The sequence below is a fragment of the Anopheles marshallii genome, chromosome 2 (genome assembly GCF_943734725.1).
Source record: "Anopheles marshallii chromosome 2, idAnoMarsDA_429_01, whole genome shotgun sequence".
NCBI classification, from domain to species: Eukaryota; Metazoa; Arthropoda; class Insecta; order Diptera; family Culicidae; genus Anopheles; species Anopheles marshallii.
This window is the reverse complement of record NC_071326.1, coordinates 87,069,279-87,091,505: the sequence shown is the minus strand read 5'-3', so window position 1 is coordinate 87,091,505 and position 22,227 is coordinate 87,069,279. Positions and strand designations below refer to the sequence as shown.

Here is a 22,227-nt window from a genome sequence, read left to right as displayed (position 1 = left end):
GTCTAATCGTCCGTCTTGTTTTTATGTTCTTCCTCTCCCCCTCACTATCTCTCTCGCTCTCTCTTTCGAAGCTCTAGATGGACTCTTCACCCGCCACGAGTGATCAAATTAAGTTATTATCCTCTACAAACGAGATTGTTAATGCGTTTTTTGATCGTATGTTCGATGGGTGTAACAGGTCGAACAACTGTTTCTACTGGTTTGAGCGTACAAGCTGAGAGTGATGATTTTGGACGACCACTTTTCACGTTCAGCACACATTTTACTGACACGCCCAAAACATCGGGAAGGACATTACGGCGTGTGCCAGGACAACTGCCACAGGTGCTTCATTTATCAGGCGCGTCAATAAACCTAATTCCCTACGGGGCACTACACATGTCCACCGTGCCTTTCCTAACGGTTGTTGGAGCCAGCGTCTTTGGCAGCGGGTTTTAAAAGTGTAGTGTGACATTTAAGCTTCGGTCGCTTTTATTGTTGCAGTTGCCCCTGACGGCTTATCGTGCAAACCATTTTTTAGTTCTGTGCGTGATGCTCGCAGGAAATTAATTGTTTCACACGGCTCGCTACGGCCAGGCCGAGCACTTGCGCTAGCCGAAAGAGAGTGCCTTTAGCGCTATTAACATAAACATGTTCGCTATGTTACGCGGATGCGTCCTTTACCCATCCGCGTGCTCCACCGTCCAACCCCGTGGAGCCGCAGTGGTCCGCGATTCCGATTGACTGAAGAAGCCACCCCAGCGCTTAATTATCAACCTGCGTTTCGAAGTCGAGCCGGTCCAATCACGCGAAGGAAGCATAAACAATCGACCGACCCAGCGTGCCACTGGGTGGCCACAATGTTACTGTTACCTTTTTTTTCCTCCTCTCGCTTCATTTTATTCGGGGTGAAATTTACGAGTGGGAAAAATCGATTGCACCACCAAACCGACCGAAATCCTGCGATTTGGAAGCTTGGATTTGAGAATTTATGTACGAGGTCGCTCATCTAAAAATGAAGATTTATTTGGCACCAACTCATTTAGCCTTCTTAGACTTCTAGCCGGTTCGCAAAGAAAGTTGCTTCATGTTTGAACATCGCATTGGGGTTATGTTTTCGCAAACGTTTGGCTTACCATTGACCTACGATATTTTTTTTTGAGAAGCGAGCTTCTACCCGAACCAGCCCTTTTAGCCAGAGTTTCAAAATCGGTTCGGCTTCCACACTAGCCCCACAGTGTTCAATACCATCGCCCGAGTTATAAACGGTCTCCAAATTATGACTAATGTCTGGGGGGAATGATATTTCACCGCGCGCAGGCAAAGCAAACGATGCGCCACGGTTGTGGATTCGCGCCTCCTTAAAAGCCATCCGGGTGAATTGAATTTACAATTAATTTTAATCATAACATGCCATTTCCTGTTCCTGATAGCGTTTTATCTGGGTGGAGAATATCGTAGAGCTTTCATTTGGAAATGGAAAAAGGGCGCGTGAGACAAAGCTTTCGCGCATCTGCTGGGACAGTCAAGATGTTCTCACGGTTGGCGGAAAGAAATGAATTATTAGCCATTTCTTTTCTGTACGAATAGGATTAAAAGGATGGTTGTGTGTTTAATTTTGTTTGCTTTAAAGAATTGCTGTGTGTCAAGTGTGATATTTGTTTGAATTGTTTCACGATAGATGGCGCCAGAAGAGTGACAGATACTATCACCACTCAATGTCATCTCAAAGTGTCATTTAAAGGTGTCTGGATAAATATACGTACCCGAAACAGTTCCCGAGATGTCTTCTAGTCCGAGGATCTCGAAGATTCACGCCTCTTTAGTCCGAGTCTATAGAGTCGGTGTCGGTGTAGTAATGAATTTTGATTTGATATCGAATTATTCGATTGTATACTTCTGTAATTGTTGAGAAATTTTGATAATAGTTAGAATTTTTTTTTACAATAATCTCACCGAGCTGTAGAATTCCCAAATCTGCACTCATCGGCTATCTTATATCTGCAAGCCTTGTATACTATGTTTGCTATAATTTATCTATCAAGCATTATTCAACCCTATCTAATATCTTTGCTGAAGTTCAATACGATCGTGACGTTATCACGATGTTTCGCTAAATTGCAGCACTTGTTACCCTTTCCAAAGTCCTTGGAGCTTCACAGAAGACAAAAAAAAACACCTGCAGCGTTGTGCTATAAATGTTATCGCTAAATTCCAAACCAAACGGTTGCTCGTCCTGAACATCTAATCGCACTTCAAACAAACCATCAATTCCAACCCACACGCGCCACACGGGCCCACACCAATTACCGCCACCGGCTCTGCTCCATCATCTCCTCGTCCGACCTTATCTATGACAATTTATCGATCGTTTTGTCTGCATAATATGCTTAGTGATTTTGTTTTATGCTCCGTAGAACCGATGGTGAACGCAGCCAAGAGTGTGCTGCTAAGCGGAGCGCTCGAAACAATGATGAAAATTAATGTTTACGTTTCGCTTTCGACCGGTGGGATTGAGTGACCTCACCACGGTAGGAGTCATCTCCTTAAATCTACTCGTGAAAGCTTTTACACGTCGTACACTGGAAGCCTCATATAACTTCGACTTTAATGTTTAGGTGGATGGTGTTTTTTTCCTTTTTCAACGGTGACTGCCAGGAAGATCTATATGATGGACGGGTTTTTGCGTGTATTCAGTTCAAAACCAACAGATTGGATCTGCCTTTTTATTGAGAAAACAGTGAACCAACGCGGGAATTCAATCCTACATACTCACCCCCCCAAAAAAAACCAGGAGATCCACTGATAGCGAACCATTCCCGTGCGTAGCTTCTATTTCACTCCATTCCGGATCCCGCGATACGATCTACCCGCCACGATCGGTCACATTTTTCACCCGTTCGGAGAAAAGAGCAGAAAAATGCGGGAAATTTATTGGTCATCATCCACCCGCGAAACCCTAGCCTGGAAGTCGTGTGTCTTCGAAACAGCTTCCGAAATACAAGCTACAAGCTGGGAGGGGGGGGTGAAAAAAAACCCCCCTCCTCCTCAACCGTCGACACACATTCCAACCGACGGTAAAACAGCTCATCGCTCTTATCTTGCGAACCGCTTTCGGGGCGAGTGTGTAAAATTGTCTTTAAATTACAGTCCAATCTCCGCAGTCCGAATGGAGTACCGGGGGTAAAAACGGGGGGGTTGTAAAAACTACTACAAAAGCCTTTTATTGAACAGTAATCCATCATTTTAATGGCTTCCTTCGGTGGGGCCCATCGATCGTCCGGCCCATCGTGCTGCACATGTGATAGATCCTGCCAAATGTTGAATGGGTGTGAGAATGGGGCAGGCAAATGTTGTTGATGACGAAACTTACACCACCCGAAACCTACCCCGCCCCAGCACACCTCCTCAAACACCCTGGCCAAATCGCTTTTTTTCTAGAAACTAATCGGGCTTGAATGGGTTCGAATGGGGAAGCCAAATCGATCGCTTATCGCCGATCTAAATAGTCCTGCCGATGTATCCTTCCCTTCGCGTGACGGGTGAGTTTTACAATGCATCACACCCAGCTCGGCTTTTTTGCCATTTTTCACCATACCAAAAGGCATAAAACATGCCCGAACACTGTGGACATCAGCTCGGCGCACAAAAAGCCGAGTAACAAATAGCAACTTTCCATTCAACGCGACCAGAACATCATTTTCGGCTGCTTGGTACCTCGGTACCTTATCGTCACCTGGCATGTCGTCCGGCCGCCAGAAAGGAAAGGACATTATTCATCGCCGAAAGGATTCAAGCGCATCCTGGCTGCTACGGTTTGCGCCAGCCCACACCTCCACCCGGCACGGCCATGTGTTTGGACGTCCGGAAATGGTTTTTCTGTGCTAAGGCGGGAAGACATCGAACACAGGATGCGATACCGTACTCTGCTTCAATGTCCTTCATTGCGCTTTCTCCACCGTATTTTTTTTTTTATTTTGACTTCCGTTACCGGTAGTCTTCCTTTAAGGAAGCTTCACCGTCTATCAACTCGCCTTAAGAAGGAGATGTGTACGTTCATCGATCAGCTTTATCACGCTCCTGAATATAAATACAGATAAATGCATTTAAAACCCAACACATGAACTTTAGTACCAACAATATTTGCTGAATTGCTTCTCTTCTCTTTTTTCTCTTTCTAATTCCAGACACTCACACCGTCCCTACAATCACAGCTGGTAATTGAATTAATTAGTTCCATTTAATTACATTCCCCTCCCTGTTCTGTACCGTCGTATGTCATGTCATTTTTTTTTGTCGTTTTGCTAGTGCAAGCGACCATTTTTTCACACAATATCTTGCCACTTACTCCTTTTCTGTTCGCTTATCACGCACATTTTCAATCTCTATTCCTGCTTTTTGCATCGCCTACTCGGATTTTCAACTGTCATTTTCATCTTTCATAAACAGTACCCAGCCACACACACTTGCATACATTTTTTTAACGCTTCTTCTTCGCATTAATGATGTTTGCAGTCTTTTTTTTCGGGTTTTATTTTCCACACGCTGTTCCCTCTTTAAACATTGTGCCGCCTTACACGCTCTTGCGAAAGCAGAACAAAATGAAAACAAACCAAACAAAAAAAAACGAGCTATGCAACCCCTCCGGAGGTATGACACCGGTATGAACCCTCCGCTGCATTATTGATGCATCGCTTTTTACGCCAAAACCTTCAGAACCACCCTTCCGGTGAAGGTTTTTGGCTCCTCCTCCTATCCGCCGTAAATGTGCGTGGCTCCCTTTTGTGACGATGGTAGCATTAACCACCAACGAACGGCAGGACCGATCGCCAGGGACCTCATTTTCGTGTGTGTATGTACGTGTGTAACTTCATGTAACTGTGGTCGGTACACTCGACAGGAGGTACTTCTCGCACTGATGTGCCTCCAGGGCAAAACGGCAAATCAGACCGAAGTGAAGTTTTTCCTATAGTTTTTCCCCCTTATTGTGTAATCTGCACGCATTTTGTTCTGCACAGTGGAACAGATGTTCTGCATTGATTGTGCTGAAGCGATGATATAACATCGATTATTCAATCATACGATGGGAAGCCATTTTCCATGGCCCATAGGGCTCTCTAAAGGCGGAGTTCTTCCTGTTCCGGTTGCAAGAATTGCTCAAAACGCGCAAAGTATTCTAACGTCTCGGAAGTTTTATAACGAAACTTCGTCGCCTAAGACCACTTCGTTACAAAACCAATTCCAATATCGCTCTCCCAGTGTTCCAATGTCCAACGTCACTTGCAGTTATCTAACGCCCTCTGTACCACCCCTTCCCAAAGGGTTGGATGGCCCAGGATGGATATTCACTTCATAACAGACCCGATACAACCTTACCCCAGTCAAAACAACCGCTCAAACCGCTTCTACTCACCTCATTATCAGCCCGAAGCCTGACAGAAAAACGAGAAACACACCGAAAAACCTAAGCGTCTGGGTGAAAAATGAGCCACAACCCGGGGTCAGCTGCCGCTACGGATCCACCCGGATCCTCCATTAACCCACAATTATATTCGCATTCATCAGCGGCCCCCGGGACCGGGGTTTTGCAAAAGCGCAATTAAACACGCAGACCTCTTGGACCGGATTTTTCGGCCACTGTGGATATACCGTACCGATGGCGGGCGAGGTTTTTGCTGCGTTTTTCCGTGTACCGTGCAGGCCGATTCTGCAGGCCGGCAGAGCAACAGGTTTCCCTCGTGGCGGTCATGGGACGGTGTTGGACGGCTTTTTGGGACAATCAGCCAAAGCTCACCTGTTGCCTCGGTCGGGAACCGTCTGGACGCCTGGGCGAGCTTTCTCCTGCGTGTAAACAGAATGGAACGATCATTATGTTCGTTGTTCAAATCACTGTCACGCTTCAAGATAGTTCAAATAAAATTAAACATTTGCCAGTTTATGGCTGCTAAATGGTATTAAATACGTATTAATTTTACTACTTGATCGAATGATCTGATCTTGAAATGAATATCTTTGCGTTCGATGCTTATCTTGCAAAAAAAAAACTATAAACCCCATAAACTACATCCATCCCGATCTGTGTAGATCATAATTCTGCTAGAAAGTGATCACTAATAATTGGTAAATTATGTCCAACATTCCTGACATACCTTCGAAGCTGCTTCGATTCTTTTGCATCGAACGCAAACCCAAGAGACGCAAACCAGAAGCAAGGATAGGCGTAAACCAAAAACATTCATTCAGGAATGTGGAAGAGGCGCACATATTATTGTGTTTTTTTTTTTATTTTTTGCTCTGCTGCCTTCTGTCTTCTGTGTTACTCTCCTCGGTCACACACGTACGTTCGCCTCATCAGCATAATTTCAGTAGCGCAGGTCTCCATCGCTATGATGCATCATCATCACACGGCCAGAAAAGTGCATACTACCGACAGGCATGAATTAAAATGCCTTCCTTCTTCGGTGCTTTTTGTTTTTTGTCCTTCCCGGCTCGAATCCTTCAGACGGCCGGCCGAGCCGTGCGCAACACGGTGTCCTTTTCCCGCACTGGGCCAGGACGGGACCAGAAGGAACGTTTTCGTATTGCCAAACATAAAACATCCGCAGCAGTTGCTTTCCCTTCTAGACGCCCAGTGCGAAGGGTAAAACAGGGAAGGAATTTTCAAAAATTTGCCACCACGCCGTGATGAGACAGAGATGGCCGTGCAAACGGGACAAAAATGCCACGAAAGTTATTGGAGCGCGAAAGAGAACAACCGACCCGGGGAGAACTGCTAGCAGAGAAAAAGAAATGTCAAAGCACTTTTCGTCACAGGAAGGGGCCTGTGCGTGATTAGCGTGTGTGTGTGTGCGAGAGAAAGAGAGATAGCGAACGAGAGAGCGAGAGAGTGAGAGAGGGAGAGCAAGATGCAGCATATTTTGAGCATAATTTAGTGAGAGCATAGAGCATAAATGCGGGACGGGATGGGAAACGCACCGCGACGGGCAAAACGCAACGCAGCCAAACAAATCGTCGCTACCGATTTTATGCTCAGTTTGCGTTAGATCCCCCGGCTGTTATGATTGATTGGGGGGTGCTTGTCGTATGTCCTAGAAGGAAGGAACCGAATCGGTTCCAGCGCGATCGTACGTTAAACCCACAACGCTGTTTGTGGTGTGATTTTCCGTGTGGCTAGCGACTGGGGGACTTTTCCACCAAAAAATTCTAAAATTTAATAGTGTTGTTGCTACAAACTTACCTTCAAATTGGGCTGGTGGAAAGATACGTCGCGAAAAGCTTCGAAAGATCCTGTTGAAAGTTGTGCCATGTGATTGCAGTGTACTTCTAACTTTCCCATTTTCGTGATCAACTTAACCTACAACCCGCACGCCCAACTACCGATCGTACACGATCAGCACGTGCACGCACCACATTGGTTCTGTTTTCGCGATTTGTTTTTTTTTGTTTGTGACTTGGTGTATTGTGTATTTTGTCGGTTTTTGAAGTGTATGTGTGTGTTTGTGTGTGTGTCGATTTGTAGCATTATTTTTCCCTCAAAGTCCGGTTTTGACATCCCCGTCGGGGAAGTGGTTGGTGCAATTCGTACATTATCCACTTAGTGAAAATACGAGCAGCGGGCAAATACACCGAGAGCGCCAGCCAATGATTGAGCATAATTGAAAAATAATTAGACCTCATGTACGCGGTTTCGTAGCAGCAGGATCGTGTTTCCGCGCGGCCGACGAAGGAGTGGGCAATTATCGAATTTACCATACGGCGGGAAAGAATTTCGGCACTAGTTCCGTGTTCCGTGTGTTGCCAGCGATGCAGAATTGGAATGCCGATCGTATTAGGTGCAGCTTTGAAGTTGATTACCGCTCACTGTTGAAGAGATCCAGCACACTCTTCGCCATCCGGTTCGGCGGGCAAAAGTACCTTCGGAAGGATTCTCGATAACGGTCGATCATGCTTCAGTAAATCATTTCCTGCCACTCGACTTCCGGAGCACCGGGGTCGATTTAATTGCTTCATTGCCGCGAAATAGTAGCACACACACTCACGCTTTTGACACGTTAAATTGCCATTTCGCTGTTGGATTTTTCCTGCCAAATAGAGATCATACCCGCACACTTTGCCCCCGAAATGCCGGCGGGTGTTGAACGCTGTGCTTGGGTGTAATTATTGCATTTATATGCACTTGCCCTCGAGGCGAAAGTGGTGCAGTGGCGACAAACGTACCGGGCTGGCCGGCTGGTGTCCTTCCCGACCGCACACTTGGTAATCACTTAATGGACGGTGCAGATTAATTCTATTAAATTCCAATTTGTCCAATTTCACTTACACATGTGTTATGTGACGTACAAGTTATGCAAACGGGAACGATCTTTCCTAATCTGCTTGATGTAACGACTACAAGTGTTTAATTTTCTGCCAAACAGTCAAATGACAGCTTTTTTTTAAACTGAATTTTGTTAAAATCTTTAAAAGACTTGCCATACAAAGCCGTTTAACCTGGTAGTTTTGAGTTTTCGATAGGGACATCCTGGTCACGGCACCAAATATCAAATATTCTAAGAAACTGATCTTACGCTCTAAACGTCCCTTATTCTTCAGCACTCGTTCGCATATGCACGCTGTTATAAGTGAAGTGATAAAGTATTGTGTAGTAGCATTCACCATGGCGGTGTGTAAAGAAAATATTCACCAACTTCACCACAGTTCGGCGCTTATAAACTGCTACAGACGCAACTAAACCGTCACCACACGACGCAGTTTACGCAAAGCACCTAAAAATTGTCCCGTGAGTGATCGCGCATCTTGAACCAAATTTCGTCGATCCGTTCTCAAGCGCGATCGCAAAGTGATCGCGGAAAAAATCAAACGACCCGTTTTAAGCACAAGCGACGAACCTGATCCGAGATGGCTTTGGCGTACGTGGACATGTCATCCGTTATAGAAGTGCAGGTAATGGTTGGCGCGTTGTATCCGTCTCTTTTCCAACTGAGTGCATTTTTTAGCAAACGATAATTGTTTTAATTAAACACACACACACACCGGGAAAGTAAAAGGGAGTGTTGGACTGTTTCGATCAGTAAACGCATCAGCGGGATGTTCGATACGTGAGTGACCTCTGGTTTAAATTTATCGTACTTCACTGATTGCAAACATTTGTATGCTTTCGCACCACCAAGAAGAATTGTGTGTGTCTCAACCGAGTTCCACAACTCGTGGAAATAGCAATCCCAACACTAGCGCGTTTTGGGGTCTTCGATTTGGTGAGCCATTCAGCAACTCTGTCGCTCGAAGACACACGCCGTAGTAAAAAAAAAAAGCAGCATACCCCCTCCCGGTTTGACCAATTTGAGAGTTTGATTGCAATTTTTATGACCTCACCTCACCGGACCCGTTTCCCTGCGAAAGATAAGCGGCGGGTGGGTTCCACTGGAACATGGTTTTCAAAATGAATATAACGTGCGCCAAAAAAAGAAAAAAACGCAAACGATCACTAACCGAACAATCCTACTGAGGCACGATGGAGCTGTTTCTGGCCCGGCCGGAGGAACCACATTACGGACGGGAGGGAGGTGGGGAGTGGGGGGAAATCACGTCAATAAAACTACTACCACACTGGAGACCTGTAGCTTTCACGATAGATTTAGATCAAACGGGTGTAAAAATGCCAAACGCCCGAAACGTCGGATGAAGACAGATTTTCGTCGGAAATGTGATAAAACTGAGGTTATCCGGCCACCCGTTCACGCCACCATCGGACGGGCGGTTAATCAAACGGAGCGAATCGATTCAATCGCGGAGGACCTCGAGCGCCCCCTTCAATACACCCTCCCCTCTCAATCACACCCCTCAAGGGTCTACAAACAAACCAATGTAAAATAAACAAAATAGCGATTTGGGTTAACAGTGGCTATAAGCCGTAGCCGCTTTGGCTAGCGATCTGTTAAATTGTTTAATGGGTCCTGTTGAAATCAAGCGAAGGAACTCATTTTTATGCATCTTTGCGATAGTTTTTGCTGCTGCCCGTCGATGCTTCACATGGCTGTAGCTGACAATGTCAAATTTGAATAAACTTAGCAATATCTGTTTTTATTTTGACACGTTTTTTTTCGATTCCATATGAAAAGTTAATGTTTTATTTTACTTTTACTTTTACTGCTTCAACATACACTCTGTCGTTGTTGGTTTTCTTCTTTTTTTGGAAGGAATCAAATAAAATTTACATTCATCTTAACGAACGTTCAACAATAAATTTATTGATAAATAATGTTAGCTCCTTCATGTATGCAATTCGTGTTACATTCAATTGCTTTTTTAGTCCAAAAATAAATTGTTCCTTGTAAACTATTCAAATTTAGGCACAAAATCACGAAGATTTATTAAGATTTAATCCTTCACAACAATTCCTATGTATGAAATAACGCTTCTCCCTTCCACTCATTTGTGTCTTTACATAAATAGAGTTTTATTAAAAACTGTTGATTATCTCATGAAAAAATGGCCTCTATGCAACCTCTTTTCGCTATTGTTTACCAAATTTCATATTTTCTTTGAACATCGATTGATTGTAGCTAAACTAATACAAAAACTTTCTCTCTTCCTTCTGCTTGTCTGCGCACTCTACACAGGAGCGGCTCACTAGTCATGGAGGCATAGGACTGTCGAGCGGAAGTCCTGCATACTCAGCGCACACCGGCGGACACACGGGGAGAAACGGACCGGCGAGCGGACACAGCGGTAGCCACGGTGGTTCACACGGTCCCGGTCCCACCATGCATCACCAGACGCTCCAGTCCGACTTCCAACCGCCCTACTTCCCGCCACCCTTCCACCATACCACCCAAAGTCCACCGCAGCAACAGGTACAGTACGGCTGTTTTAACAGCAGCCACTCCCCCGAAAGTAGTCCGACTTTAAACTGTCATGTGGCCATTCTTTCCGCATCTCCACAGAACCACGGTCTCGACTATCTCAGTACGGATCCGTACGGGCAACCACTGTCCTCGCTACATCATGCGCCCCTGCATCATTACAATCAGCTGGCCGGGCTAAGACCATCGCAGGACCAGCTCGGACTACATCGATCTCACCGCGAGTCCGAACTGCAACAGCACGTGGTAAGTAGCCGGACAATCTTAACCAGCCCGAAACGCCAAACGGTACACCCGAGCGCTGTGTTCGGGCACTCAATCAAACCACTCTGTCTCCTGGCCGAACGTCCCAATCCTAAAGCCGTCACAATCCTATCACACGTCGACCAGCGGTGGTCATCACGAGCAATAAAACAAATCAACGGTGATTTCCTTCTCTCACGTTGGTTGTTGTCAGTGCTCCACTGGCATCGCCATCGCCATCATCATCATCATCACCCCCTTCCGGTCACCTACCCCTGTTTGTGCAGCAGGGGTCGTACAAACCGGATAAATGAGAAATAGAAACGAAATCGACAAAATGAGATCACACATTTTTGTTAATTAATTTTTATAAACTGCTGCTGCTGCTGCTGTTTCTGATGCCGTTTTGCCGAACTTTAACATCCTGAACGGTTCGATTCACGGTGTCCCAATTCCCCCGCTCCGTTCGGGCGGCTGAGCCCCAACGAGGGGGCCGAGATGATTAACTTAGCCGCGCGCGCGTACAATTTCGATCGACTCGGTTCGGAATTGAGCCATTTCGGTGAGTGGCCGTGGTTTGATCAAGCCCGTCACCCGTTCGGCATGCGGGAAGCGGGGGGGTACGATGTCCGCGGGAGTGTGATCACGCGTTTTGAACGACAAGTCGCTTCCCTGACTTTGTTGCAGATGGGCGAACAGTTTCGGGCGCAAATGTTTTTGTCTTTCTTTTTATTACTAACATCATTATTTTTAACGCCGTGTGCTGCCTCCTTCAACATCTGCCAGCCCCAGCTTCCGAATATATTGAAACGACCACGTTCTCGATTCCCCACTTACACCCCCCCCTCCGCACATCCCTTACTGCGCCCTCGCTGCGCCACACGACCACTTCGCTTAAACTGTCGCTTTCTCCAAAATCAAAACTTCTCCTTGGACGACTTCTTCAACCGTCAACGGGAGTTCGAGGAATTATGAAAGTCATGTTGGGCTTGTTAGGTCGAATTAATTTCTTTTCTTTGCCCAAAAATAACACAATCACGCGCGAAGGGAAGGACGAAGCGGGCGGGTTACCGGTGCCGGACAGTCGAAGAAAAACCGTTGTCCATAAATTTATGAACCTGCGAAGGGAAAAGGTTTTCATCCTGTGGAGTGCGTTGATGGCCCTCTCTCTCTCTCTCTCTTTCTTTCTCTCTACAACTGCAAACCCTCCCGTACGTACTAGTACGTGCCTCGGTATTAAACTGTGTTTATGCCAAAAAGGGCCACCGATGAAAACAAAACTCCTCCACGTCGTACGAACATTCCACAACCCCGGCTGGGACGGCAGCACAAGCCAGCCAAGAAGAAAATAAACTTCCAGCTAAACTATTTCAGCTTCTCAAGAAAACTTCCTCCAACCAGCTAAACACACTGTGTATTCTACCATCCTGCAGTATGCCTTAAACATTTGCGCTCGGAAGGGAAGCCTCGGTGCCGGAAATTTCCTCCTAACATAGCGCCGAACCCACCGTCAACGGGATCCGTTCGCGAGCTCCGAGATTTTAAGGATAAATAGCTTTGTGTCCGCGTTTTTTTTTTCTCCCTCGCCCTACAACACAACCCAACCAGCAAGCGGGAAAGGGAAATACCTGCCGCTAAACTTTCCACCCCGGAAAAATCCCTTCCCCGCTGCCCAACCGCTTCCGCCTCGGCGCCACATACAGCCACATACTTCCGGCACTGTGCGCGCGGGGTTTTTGACAGGAAGAATGTCAACAATTTGGTATCATAAACGAGCGAAATATTTATCAACTACATGCTCATCTACCCGGGAGGATGAGTTAAGCCATTCGGTTGCAGTAACAACCGATCGATTACGCAACAGCCACCAGGGCTGCTTGCCGTTAGGGTCGTTCGGCCGTTCTGTCCCGCTACTGGTGGGCGATTTAATAAAGTCGATTAGCGGTCTCGGCAGTTTTCTTCACTGTTGTTGCACATGGGGGTGTGTGGGTGTGCATTCTTTTTTTTTCTAAACATAATTTCTCCACATTGCGTTTATCCTCTATCACCGGAAGGAATTTTCATAAATTTCCGATTGACGTTGAAATCGATATTGGGTTGCATTTTGGAGTTTTTTTTTATGGAAAAAAAGAGCGAAGCGTACGATAATAATGGAATAGAATACGCATTCAAGATGTTGTGGGCATGAAGGCAGCCCTTTTAAATAGGCAATAAATCAGTAATCAACCATGCATTCACAGTTGCAGCATCTTAAAAATCAATAACTTCCCCTATTCTTATGTTGTACTCGGTATAAAGGCATTATGAATTCAAACTTTTCCTGTTGTATGAAGAGTTTTAAAAAGTATATTTATTGTAAGAAATTCATGATAATGAACATGGACTAATTTTTAACAGTACTGATTCAAACAGTATCAAAAATCATCATAAAGGTCATCAAACACGAAGCTCGGGATAACATTTATCTCTTCACTCCCCTTGGAAGTTGATTTAATCGACTGTGAAGCAAATAATGAAAAAGTATCAGGACCTGATGAATTTTCTCATCAGAAAGAACCAGTTGAGTCGCACCTGAGCAGTAGACGATCTTCCAGAAGGATTGACTGAAGACTCTTTTAAATAATGTCTCAGTCTAAAGATTGTTGATAACAATTGAACAGAGATAATCAACCGTCCCCAATGGCCCTTAGATGCGACGATCAGAAAATTTTTAACGCTCATCTGAAATCTGCAGTTCTATTCCATTATTTTTCAAACCCCTGGACCCAGGACCCAAACGTTTAAACAAAGAAAAATCAAGAATTGATTGACAAAGCCAAGGAAAATTTTAAAGATTCTGAGCACCGGGCGGAGGAACAGAAATAATATTTCGTTCATGAATTATTAGACCAAATTGCTCAACTACTTAACAGCAAATTATTTACATACCTTTAGGCGCTGTAAGTTTACATGTTATCACAGACACCCATGAGTGCAAAATATTGAAACCTGGAAGGAAACACCATTGCATCTCTAATCTGTTGCATCCTGCTCGAACCATCGCAAGTGGATCATCTTCTGCATTAAGATTAACCTTTCTTATCGCACCGTCGCAAACACTTAGCTCGCATTACTTATCATCGATTACAAATCTCTTTCCGCTTCCATCTCTCTCTCTTCATTTGCAGACGCAACTGTCACACGGGTTCCCGTACTCCGACCGGCGCAGCGATTACAGCGGCTCGATCGGATCCGGTGCCGGTGCAACCCGGCTCGGTGCCCACGAACATGACCCGCTGGCACTGCACCAAGCCCTGCAGAGTGCCGTCGACGATGGGCAGAATCCGGTGATAGACGAGAACGCGGGCTTTATGAGTGATCTGCCACTGCTCAAAAGTGAGTACAGCCTAATAATTAGCCATTCATTCCATCCATCCAGCACGGGTGACACCGAACACGATCCCAACCCCCGGGTATGCACCGGTAGAACATGAGCTGCAACGGACCGGTGTGCCTCCTAGCCTTTTGTGCCATGCGTTGTGCTGCAGATGGGTTGTCCTGGACGCAAACAACGAAAACACGTCACTCGAATCTGACACCTTTCGGGGGGGTGAACCCTCCTTTCCGTCTCGCACGGCATTCGTAGACGATTGGCGGGACTCAGTGGGAAGCATCAAGCAAAACTGAACTGCTCAATTCCACCGCTCAGTGTGGAACCTCATATTACACGTAAGAAGTGACGAGCAGGAAAAAAGCATACCCGGTCGGATAATGGTCCTGGCTTGTTACAGGCTTGTTTTCTCCTTCTCCTTCACATTCATCCCGAGATGACCCGCGAGTGTTGTAACGTTCGGGGCAGGTTAGCTTTTATTAGGGTCTTCAAACCCGGGATCGTTTGCTGGGGAGTTGTCGTTTTCGAGGCGGCTTTGCACATAATAGTCCCATACCGATAAAGACCTCCGACATGTGGCGTTCCGACATTCGCGCGAGAAGGAACTGTGTGTGTGTGTTTTTTTTTTCTTCCTTCTTCGCAACCATTCGCTCTTGTGCCAATTTCGGAATGTTGCTTCTGGCCCGAATCGATGATGTCTAAATTAAGGTACGTTTTTAGTTTTCCACCACGGTACTCTCGCTCCATTAATGCGCCTAGCACCTAGCGCTGGCCTGGCCAGTGCGGTGGTAATTAATGTTCGATTTGATTCATTCGGTACGAGTTCAAAGCTGGTGTGTTAATGGTCTGTTGCTACAAGCTGTTAGATTCCCCCTCCCCGCCCTTCCCTGGGAACTGGTCATGGGGCGCGTGTATCCCGTGCACACCGGGAACCGATGCATCATTGCCGCGTTTGGGCCATTCTCCTGCCTTTCTGCTTATCGAACACCGATCTGCTGTGTGTTGGATCTCTTCCGATGCTCTTCCGTTGACCAACACGCTCCGGGATAATCTGTGGTGCGTTTGGAGGAAGTATCCATTGATCGAGATATCGCGTCCGAGATTCGGTCGACCGAAGGCCCGCTGACACCCAGTTGACAATATTAGTATGCTAATGAGAACGTCCCGTGCTTCCCATCCGTTCCGTGATTCCTGATCAGAATGGTCAAGATAGGTTGGTGTCGTTTCCCTTCAACCGGACCCATATATAAGTCACACGGGACTTCTTGCATGTACACCAACCCCTGTTACTGCACCGAAGCCCTGTCCATCTGGATGCATTCTTCATCTCTTCCGTCTCGGGTAAGGATAACATTTCTGGTCTTATTTATTGGTCAGCTCACCTTGCGGTATGTGTCCATCGCTGACGTACTCATTAGCATTTTTTGTTTCTACTCCGTTCCTGTGCGGAAGAAAGATTTACTGTCCCACTGCAATGGGCGGGGCAAGGGTACGGAGAATCATTTCACCACCAGAAATGGGCCACTGGAATTCTCTTCGATGCGTTTTCGGTAGTCCGGAATGCGGACTACTGTGGACTGTCGTTTGGCCGTTCTGAAGGAATGCTACGCCATGATTATGTGGAAGGTAGGCTTTTGTTTTGCCTGGTCAATCCATACGGGGGGTTTTTCTTCCGCCAGGTCGCGTGGTTCTACACAACCTTAACCGGTCTGCCAATGTAACACCGACCGTTCGCAGCTGGTCAGCTTATCGGAACCAGATTGGCAGATAGCTCAATTGCGATGCGGTACGATTGGTGTACCTTTTTTGCGGTAAGCCCTCCAGTAATGACACTTTTACGACCTGGAATTCTAGGAGGAACTTGACGCAAAGCGCTGTAGGAAAGGTCTCAGTCCAGCAGCTACCGATAGTGGTACAGCGCTTTCCCGGAATGCATCAAATTTGAGGTTTGGCAGGGTCGTCGCTTCCCTCACGTGGATGTTACCCATCAAACACATCCACGTCATCAACTACACCTATCGCTACTTCCACTCGCAAAAGCTGGCGAAACGATACGATCAAAGCTTTCCAAGATCCAAACCTCCGTGCGACGAAACCGAAACGCAATGAGCAATGGTAGAGGTAAGAATTTGCGCGTATCATTGTTGGAGCTCGAAAGCATCCGCACATACATAGCAAGGGGACGGCAGGAGGTACAAACTATCCACAGCCCCACCTAGGTGATATCCACACCCCAAAACGACGCGTAGTTTGTAGCAGACAACCCAGTCCCTTATTCCGGCATCGGGCCGGACTCCTCCACCCGCTTCTAGGGAAATAATCTCACCGGAGCGTTTAAATTAAAAGTGCACGATAAGATCTTTTGCCGCAGAGGATGCCCTCGCCCCGTTCTCCCAGTCCGCCGCTTCTTTATCTGGCTGCCAGAATTGGCTAATCGCCATGCCGTCGGTTGGATTTTATGTCCGTAGCCTTCCGTGGTCGGGACTTTACATAACCCAGACCATCGCGCCTTCTCACCTTCGGCGTATGGTAGCGGGATGTAGAGTGGATCCAAATTGGCAAAACCATTCGTTTGTTCGCAGGGTGGGGATGTATGGAAGCAAAAACATACAGCCAAACAAGGGGAGAGGAACTCGTAACCTCGTAAGCAACGACCACGATGACTCCCTAATGAATCATGTGCATGGGTATAAAAATGGTTTTTTGCCCGAATCACCCAAACGGTTTGGGGCGAACCTGGAGACCGGGTCGTATCCATTTCAGTTGCCAAACCAAAACCAGCTAAACAGTTTTCCAGGTCAAGTCCAGCTGCGATATTGTCATTACTGCGATGCGATCCTCTCACCAACAAACCGGGCGGATTTAGATTCTGTCGCTTATTTAATCTGCTTTCGCGTGCCATTAACCTGCGGCAGCGGTTGTCGATGAAATTTCTGTCGGGTGCGTACAATGTTTGTAACTGCTGCTGGTTCCTTATTTGGGAAGAAGTCAGCTGACCCCCCGCATCCCCGAGGTTTTGTAGGTCAAAGTGAGCTCATTTCGCACAACGGTCATCGTTAATTGTTTGAGGTCTTGTAATGAGTCGTGGTGGTACAACTTGGTATTGATTTGGTTTAAAAGACGTCAATTGGTGCAGTTCAGTGCATAACGTCATTTGGGGGCTTTATTTTATTCTAAACTAATAATTAATTATAAATAAATTAGGTCAAACTGCTTTCAAAAAAGGTAAAAATCGGGTTGGGTTTTTAACTCAACTCTAGAATGTCCTAGGTTGGAATACCTTTTCTCAAATTTTCCTACCCTGCAAATACTTCTCCGCACAATATTCACACAACTCTGGTGGGTTGAAGGGGGAAATTCCTCCCATTTCCACAACGTTACCTAGACCTAGAAGGTTCAATGCCATCGTGCTGTACCGCGTTCAACCCGTTTCATTCCTCAACACATTCTTCTGCTAAACGTCCCGCTTCTCTTCCACCCTTCGTCAACAGACTTCCCCATCACCGACATCAAAAAGGATAGCAGCCAAATCAATCTCGGTTCGCCGAGCGATGTGTTCTGTTCCGTGCCCGGCCGGCTAAGCCTTCTATCGAGCACCTCAAAATACAAAGTAACCGTAGCGGAGGTGCAGCGCCGACTATCGCCACCGGAGTGTTTGAATGCGTCCCTGCTGGGAGGTGTCCTGAGACGGTAAGTACTTCTCGCTTTCTGCCTGCACTTGCCAAGGATGTGAACAAACGCGAATAATTAAACCGATGGCACGAACGAACGTACGTAACGATTGTGTAATTAATCCATCGTTAATGATATCACACTCTTGGCCAAACTTTAAATCCCGACTGGCGTGCGTTCTTCACTTCATTTCTCACGTATTTCTCGTTGTGTTCGACCGTTGCAGAGCGAAGAGTAAAAACGGGGGACGATTGCTGAGGGAAAAGTTGGAAAAGATCGGCCTGAACCTGCCGGCCGGTCGGCGCAAGGCGGCAAACGTTACACTTCTGACGTCCTTGGTTGAAGGTGAAGCAATCCATCTGGCGCGTGACTTTGGTTACGTGTGCGAAACGGAGTTCCCGGCCCGGCAGGTGGCGGAGTATCTATCCCGTCAGTACTCGGAACCGCAGGAGTCCTATCGGCGGAAGGAGCTGTTGCTGAATACGAAACAGGTTGGTTTGCGTCCGAATGTATGCAATCTAACGCATTCGGTGACAAGTAGTGAAATTTGCATACCTTTAGGCGCATAAGTGACACATAGTTGTAGAACTAATAAGAATGGGTTTCTACCTGTCCAAATAGGTCACAAAAGAGCTAATGGATCTGCTGAACCAGGATCGATCGCCCCTCTGCAATACCAGACCCCAGCACATCCTGGACCCCTCGATACAGCGACATCTGACGCATTTCTCGCTGATCTCACACGGTTTCGGTTCGCCGGCCATCGTTGCCGCACTGACAGCAATACAGGTGAAGTAAAACAAACACGACTGAAGTTTTGAAGTGTGTGCTAATCTCGTTCTTCCTCCTCACCCTTCTAGAACTATCTAAACGAATCGATCAAACACCTGGACAAGATGTATCCGGGCAATGGCGGCAGTATGGTCACCTCCTCGCTAGACAAGAACAAAATGGAAAGCGACAAGAAATGACAGTTATAAAATTATCTCTTCACTAAAATTGATCGATTTTAGTGCGTGGGAACAACCGGATGGGTGGAGGAAAACGTACGAAAGGGACGTTTGCTTATCGAACGATGCGTGAAATCGACCTGGTGACTAACAGATCCGGTGTACCGAGTGCACCGGGGCCGAGAACAACTACAAAACCTCCTCACACAGTTCTGAGTTCTTGCAGCTGTACATTATTCCTGGTTCTAGTAGAAGTAGTCGTGTTGCGCGCTTCGCAAAGACAGAACGGACAAAATGGACAAAGTTTGTTGCAGGTTACGTTAGACAAAAGGTACAACTGTGATTGCAGGTGTAAAGCAAAAGCAAAAGGATCTAGAACACGAGTTACAGTATGAGATTTCAACACGCACAACGATCACTCACCGACGAGATTCACCCGGATAAGAATTATGCGGAGCGAGCGAGACAAAAAAAATTGTAAAGAAGGTTAAATAATTAAGTTAGCTAACTTTAAAGCGTGTACCGGACAGGGCAAACAACTCACGGCACTATGTCGGACGGTAGTATTTTTAGTTGTTTTGTTTTTTTTTTATATACATTCCGCCTGGACCCGGTTTGTTTTGGTTCTTGGTTCCATCCTTTATATACGAGTATGATGTAAGCAATAGCATTAGTACGAACGAGTATTATACTTAGGTTTTTTTTTCTGTATTCTTCACATCCCCAACTCCCCATGAAGCGTCCAACCCTATTGTCGTTGATAGTGCTTGATCTTCCTTGTGATAAAGGTATTATTTAAATGTGTATCTAACATAGCTCAAAGATAGTATTCGGTTAATGGAGACCGACGCACCGGAAAGAAGCTTGCCAGAGCAAAACCGAAAACCGAGGATGATGCTGAAGGTGAATGAAGGTGGAACGTGTCGTATTTGTAACGCTTCCACCGAATTGGCCCTCGCTCACGAATTCTCCGTTGTTCCATACGACAAACGAACCTACGCACGTAACGCACACAGCGAAAAGAGTAATTTATTTTTAGTGATAACACTTTTCCGTCTAGCTGAAACTGAAACGGTAAAACATTTGTGCCAAAAACTCGATTACTGCACTAGACCGATCTACTAAATTCTGCGCCATACTGTACCCATCAAAATTCTTGCGTGCCAAAATAGAAACAAATTGAGTTCCCCCCCGCTAGCAGAAGAGAGAGAGCGTGAGAAAGAGAGGACCTTTTATGCCTTTCGCTGCTGTGCTGCAGCGTCGCTAGAGGATCGCGTGAGTGAGCAACTAGAAACCATCGCCAATCGTCATCGAGAAGTGCCATCGCTACCGAAGCGTCCCTCTTCCTTCGTTTTCTATGGAGATTTGTCCGTTTTAGAACCACTGAACAAGGATTCGCAATTCTTTGCCATAAGAACCTGGGTGCTGTTGAACCCGTGCATGCCAAAATCAGATGCTGCGCATATCTTCCAATGCATTCTTCCCGCTCCTCGCTATCTGGAAAGGGTCTTAGATAATTAATCAAGCAAGAACATAAACGAAGCACACTCGGTCGCACCAAAAACAAAAGAGAAAACCTCCTGGTAGCTGTGTACATTCTGGATGAAAGCATAACACTTTGCACGTATGGCTTATGGGTGTTGACCCGTTGACCACCATTGACCATCACAGAGAACGGTTAGGGCGTGTGTGTGTGTGTATGTTATCTGTACAAAGGCAAATAGAATCAAATAATGTAGTCTCTAGCTGTACAGCCACGATAGGGACAGCCAGAGAACGAGAAGCTTCGCAAGATATTATAAAAATGTGCACGATTCAGAGAGAGAAGAAACCGACGAGTTCGAACGGGCTAAATTTGAATCAATAATCGTTTCAAATTTCACTTCATTCCATTTTACGGCATATCCTTAGTAAGATATTTAACGCGATCAGAAACGCACCCTGCATATATCAGTATATACACACGTGGAACATGAAAGCCGTTGCAAATCGAGGTGAAAACATTCTCGACCGCCGTTACGCAATACGGTCAGCTAGAACACAAAAGCGCGTGTATGTGTGTGTGTGTGTGCACATACGCCATTGGTTTTCAAATGATTTATGAATTTACGTGAACATACAGCAACAGACATCACCTTACGATAAAGATAAAAGTCGATCAAATTCCACCTGTCCATAAAGTGCACAAAAAGAGCGTAAATAAAACACAGAGCAAATCCAGGATGACAAAACAACATAAGCTTAAAGGCAACTTGAATGTCCCTGCACCGAACCACGTGGCCAAGCACTCCGAAAGGACTAATTTTGTGTCAATAACAAAACAAACAAACAGTTGAGTATGGTGTAGGTGTAGAGGAAAATAAAGCAAATTGTAACATAAATCGAGCGCCACTCAAAACAGTACGGAAGAATAAAAAGGAAAGCAGCACACACAAACACGCAATTTACCTACATGGACACTACGAGAAGAAGCAACAGCAAGAAACAAAATGTTTATGAAGTACATTTCTGAACTATTGAAAATTTAAATTAAATAAAATATATATTTTAAACTCATCACAACATTGCGTTGGAGATCTTTCTTTGGTGATGAAGTTGTGTTTTTATTTCGAACTTTGTGTCAGGTGTTGGTGGATGAAAAACTCTCAAGCTCCTTTGATACTACTAAGGATCTGTGCCAAGAAGATGGGCTAGCTCGTTTACTATTCAACCTAGCGCTAGCGAGCGCCCGAAGATACTCGAAGATAAAAACTTCGGGATCCAGCTTCCAGATCCAGAGCTAGATCCTGGCAAGAGGAACTCACCTATCGCACAGTGAATTGTGGTGAAAAAAAAAATCCTTGAATTGGCTGGATGTGGTATTAGCAAGCCACCGGACATCTTAGCTCGTAAAATCCTTTCAAGACGTTTCCATGAGCAGATGAGACTTGCTAATCACAAATTGATGGAAATGTGGGATATTGTATTGGCAGCCTTTTAGAGCACACCTGTAGTAGGCCAAGACGTTGAAGACGGCTGCATAACAAATCACAAGTTCACAGTATAGCGTGAAAGTTTCACTATTTTCAGATTTGAAATGTTTCCAGCGACAGAACTGTCTGTTTAGCACCTGTTTAGTGTGCTTTATACAGCTATGGCTACTGGGGGAGAA

General features: G+C 45.9%; 1 protein-coding gene across 2 annotated transcripts in view; it reads left to right on the top strand.

The window, feature by feature from the left end:
- LOC128710303 (transcription factor AP-2-epsilon) overlaps positions 1-19,097 on the top strand; it is a 43,572-nt gene extending 24,475 nt beyond the window's left edge. For both annotated transcript variants that reach the window (XM_053805354.1, XM_053805353.1), the window contains exons 2-9: positions 4,167-4,196; positions 10,599-10,832; positions 10,923-11,087; positions 14,252-14,459; positions 17,946-18,144; positions 18,353-18,617; positions 18,748-18,915; positions 18,987-19,097. In XM_053805354.1, the coding sequence (XP_053661329.1) occupies positions 4,167-4,196; positions 10,599-10,832; positions 10,923-11,087; positions 14,252-14,459; positions 17,946-18,144; positions 18,353-18,617; positions 18,748-18,915; positions 18,987-19,097 (1,380 nt within the window). The remainder of the gene's footprint in view (positions 1-4,166; positions 4,197-10,598; positions 10,833-10,922; positions 11,088-14,251; positions 14,460-17,945; positions 18,145-18,352; positions 18,618-18,747; positions 18,916-18,986) is intronic.
- The last annotated feature ends 3,130 nt before the right edge of the window (positions 19,098-22,227 follow it).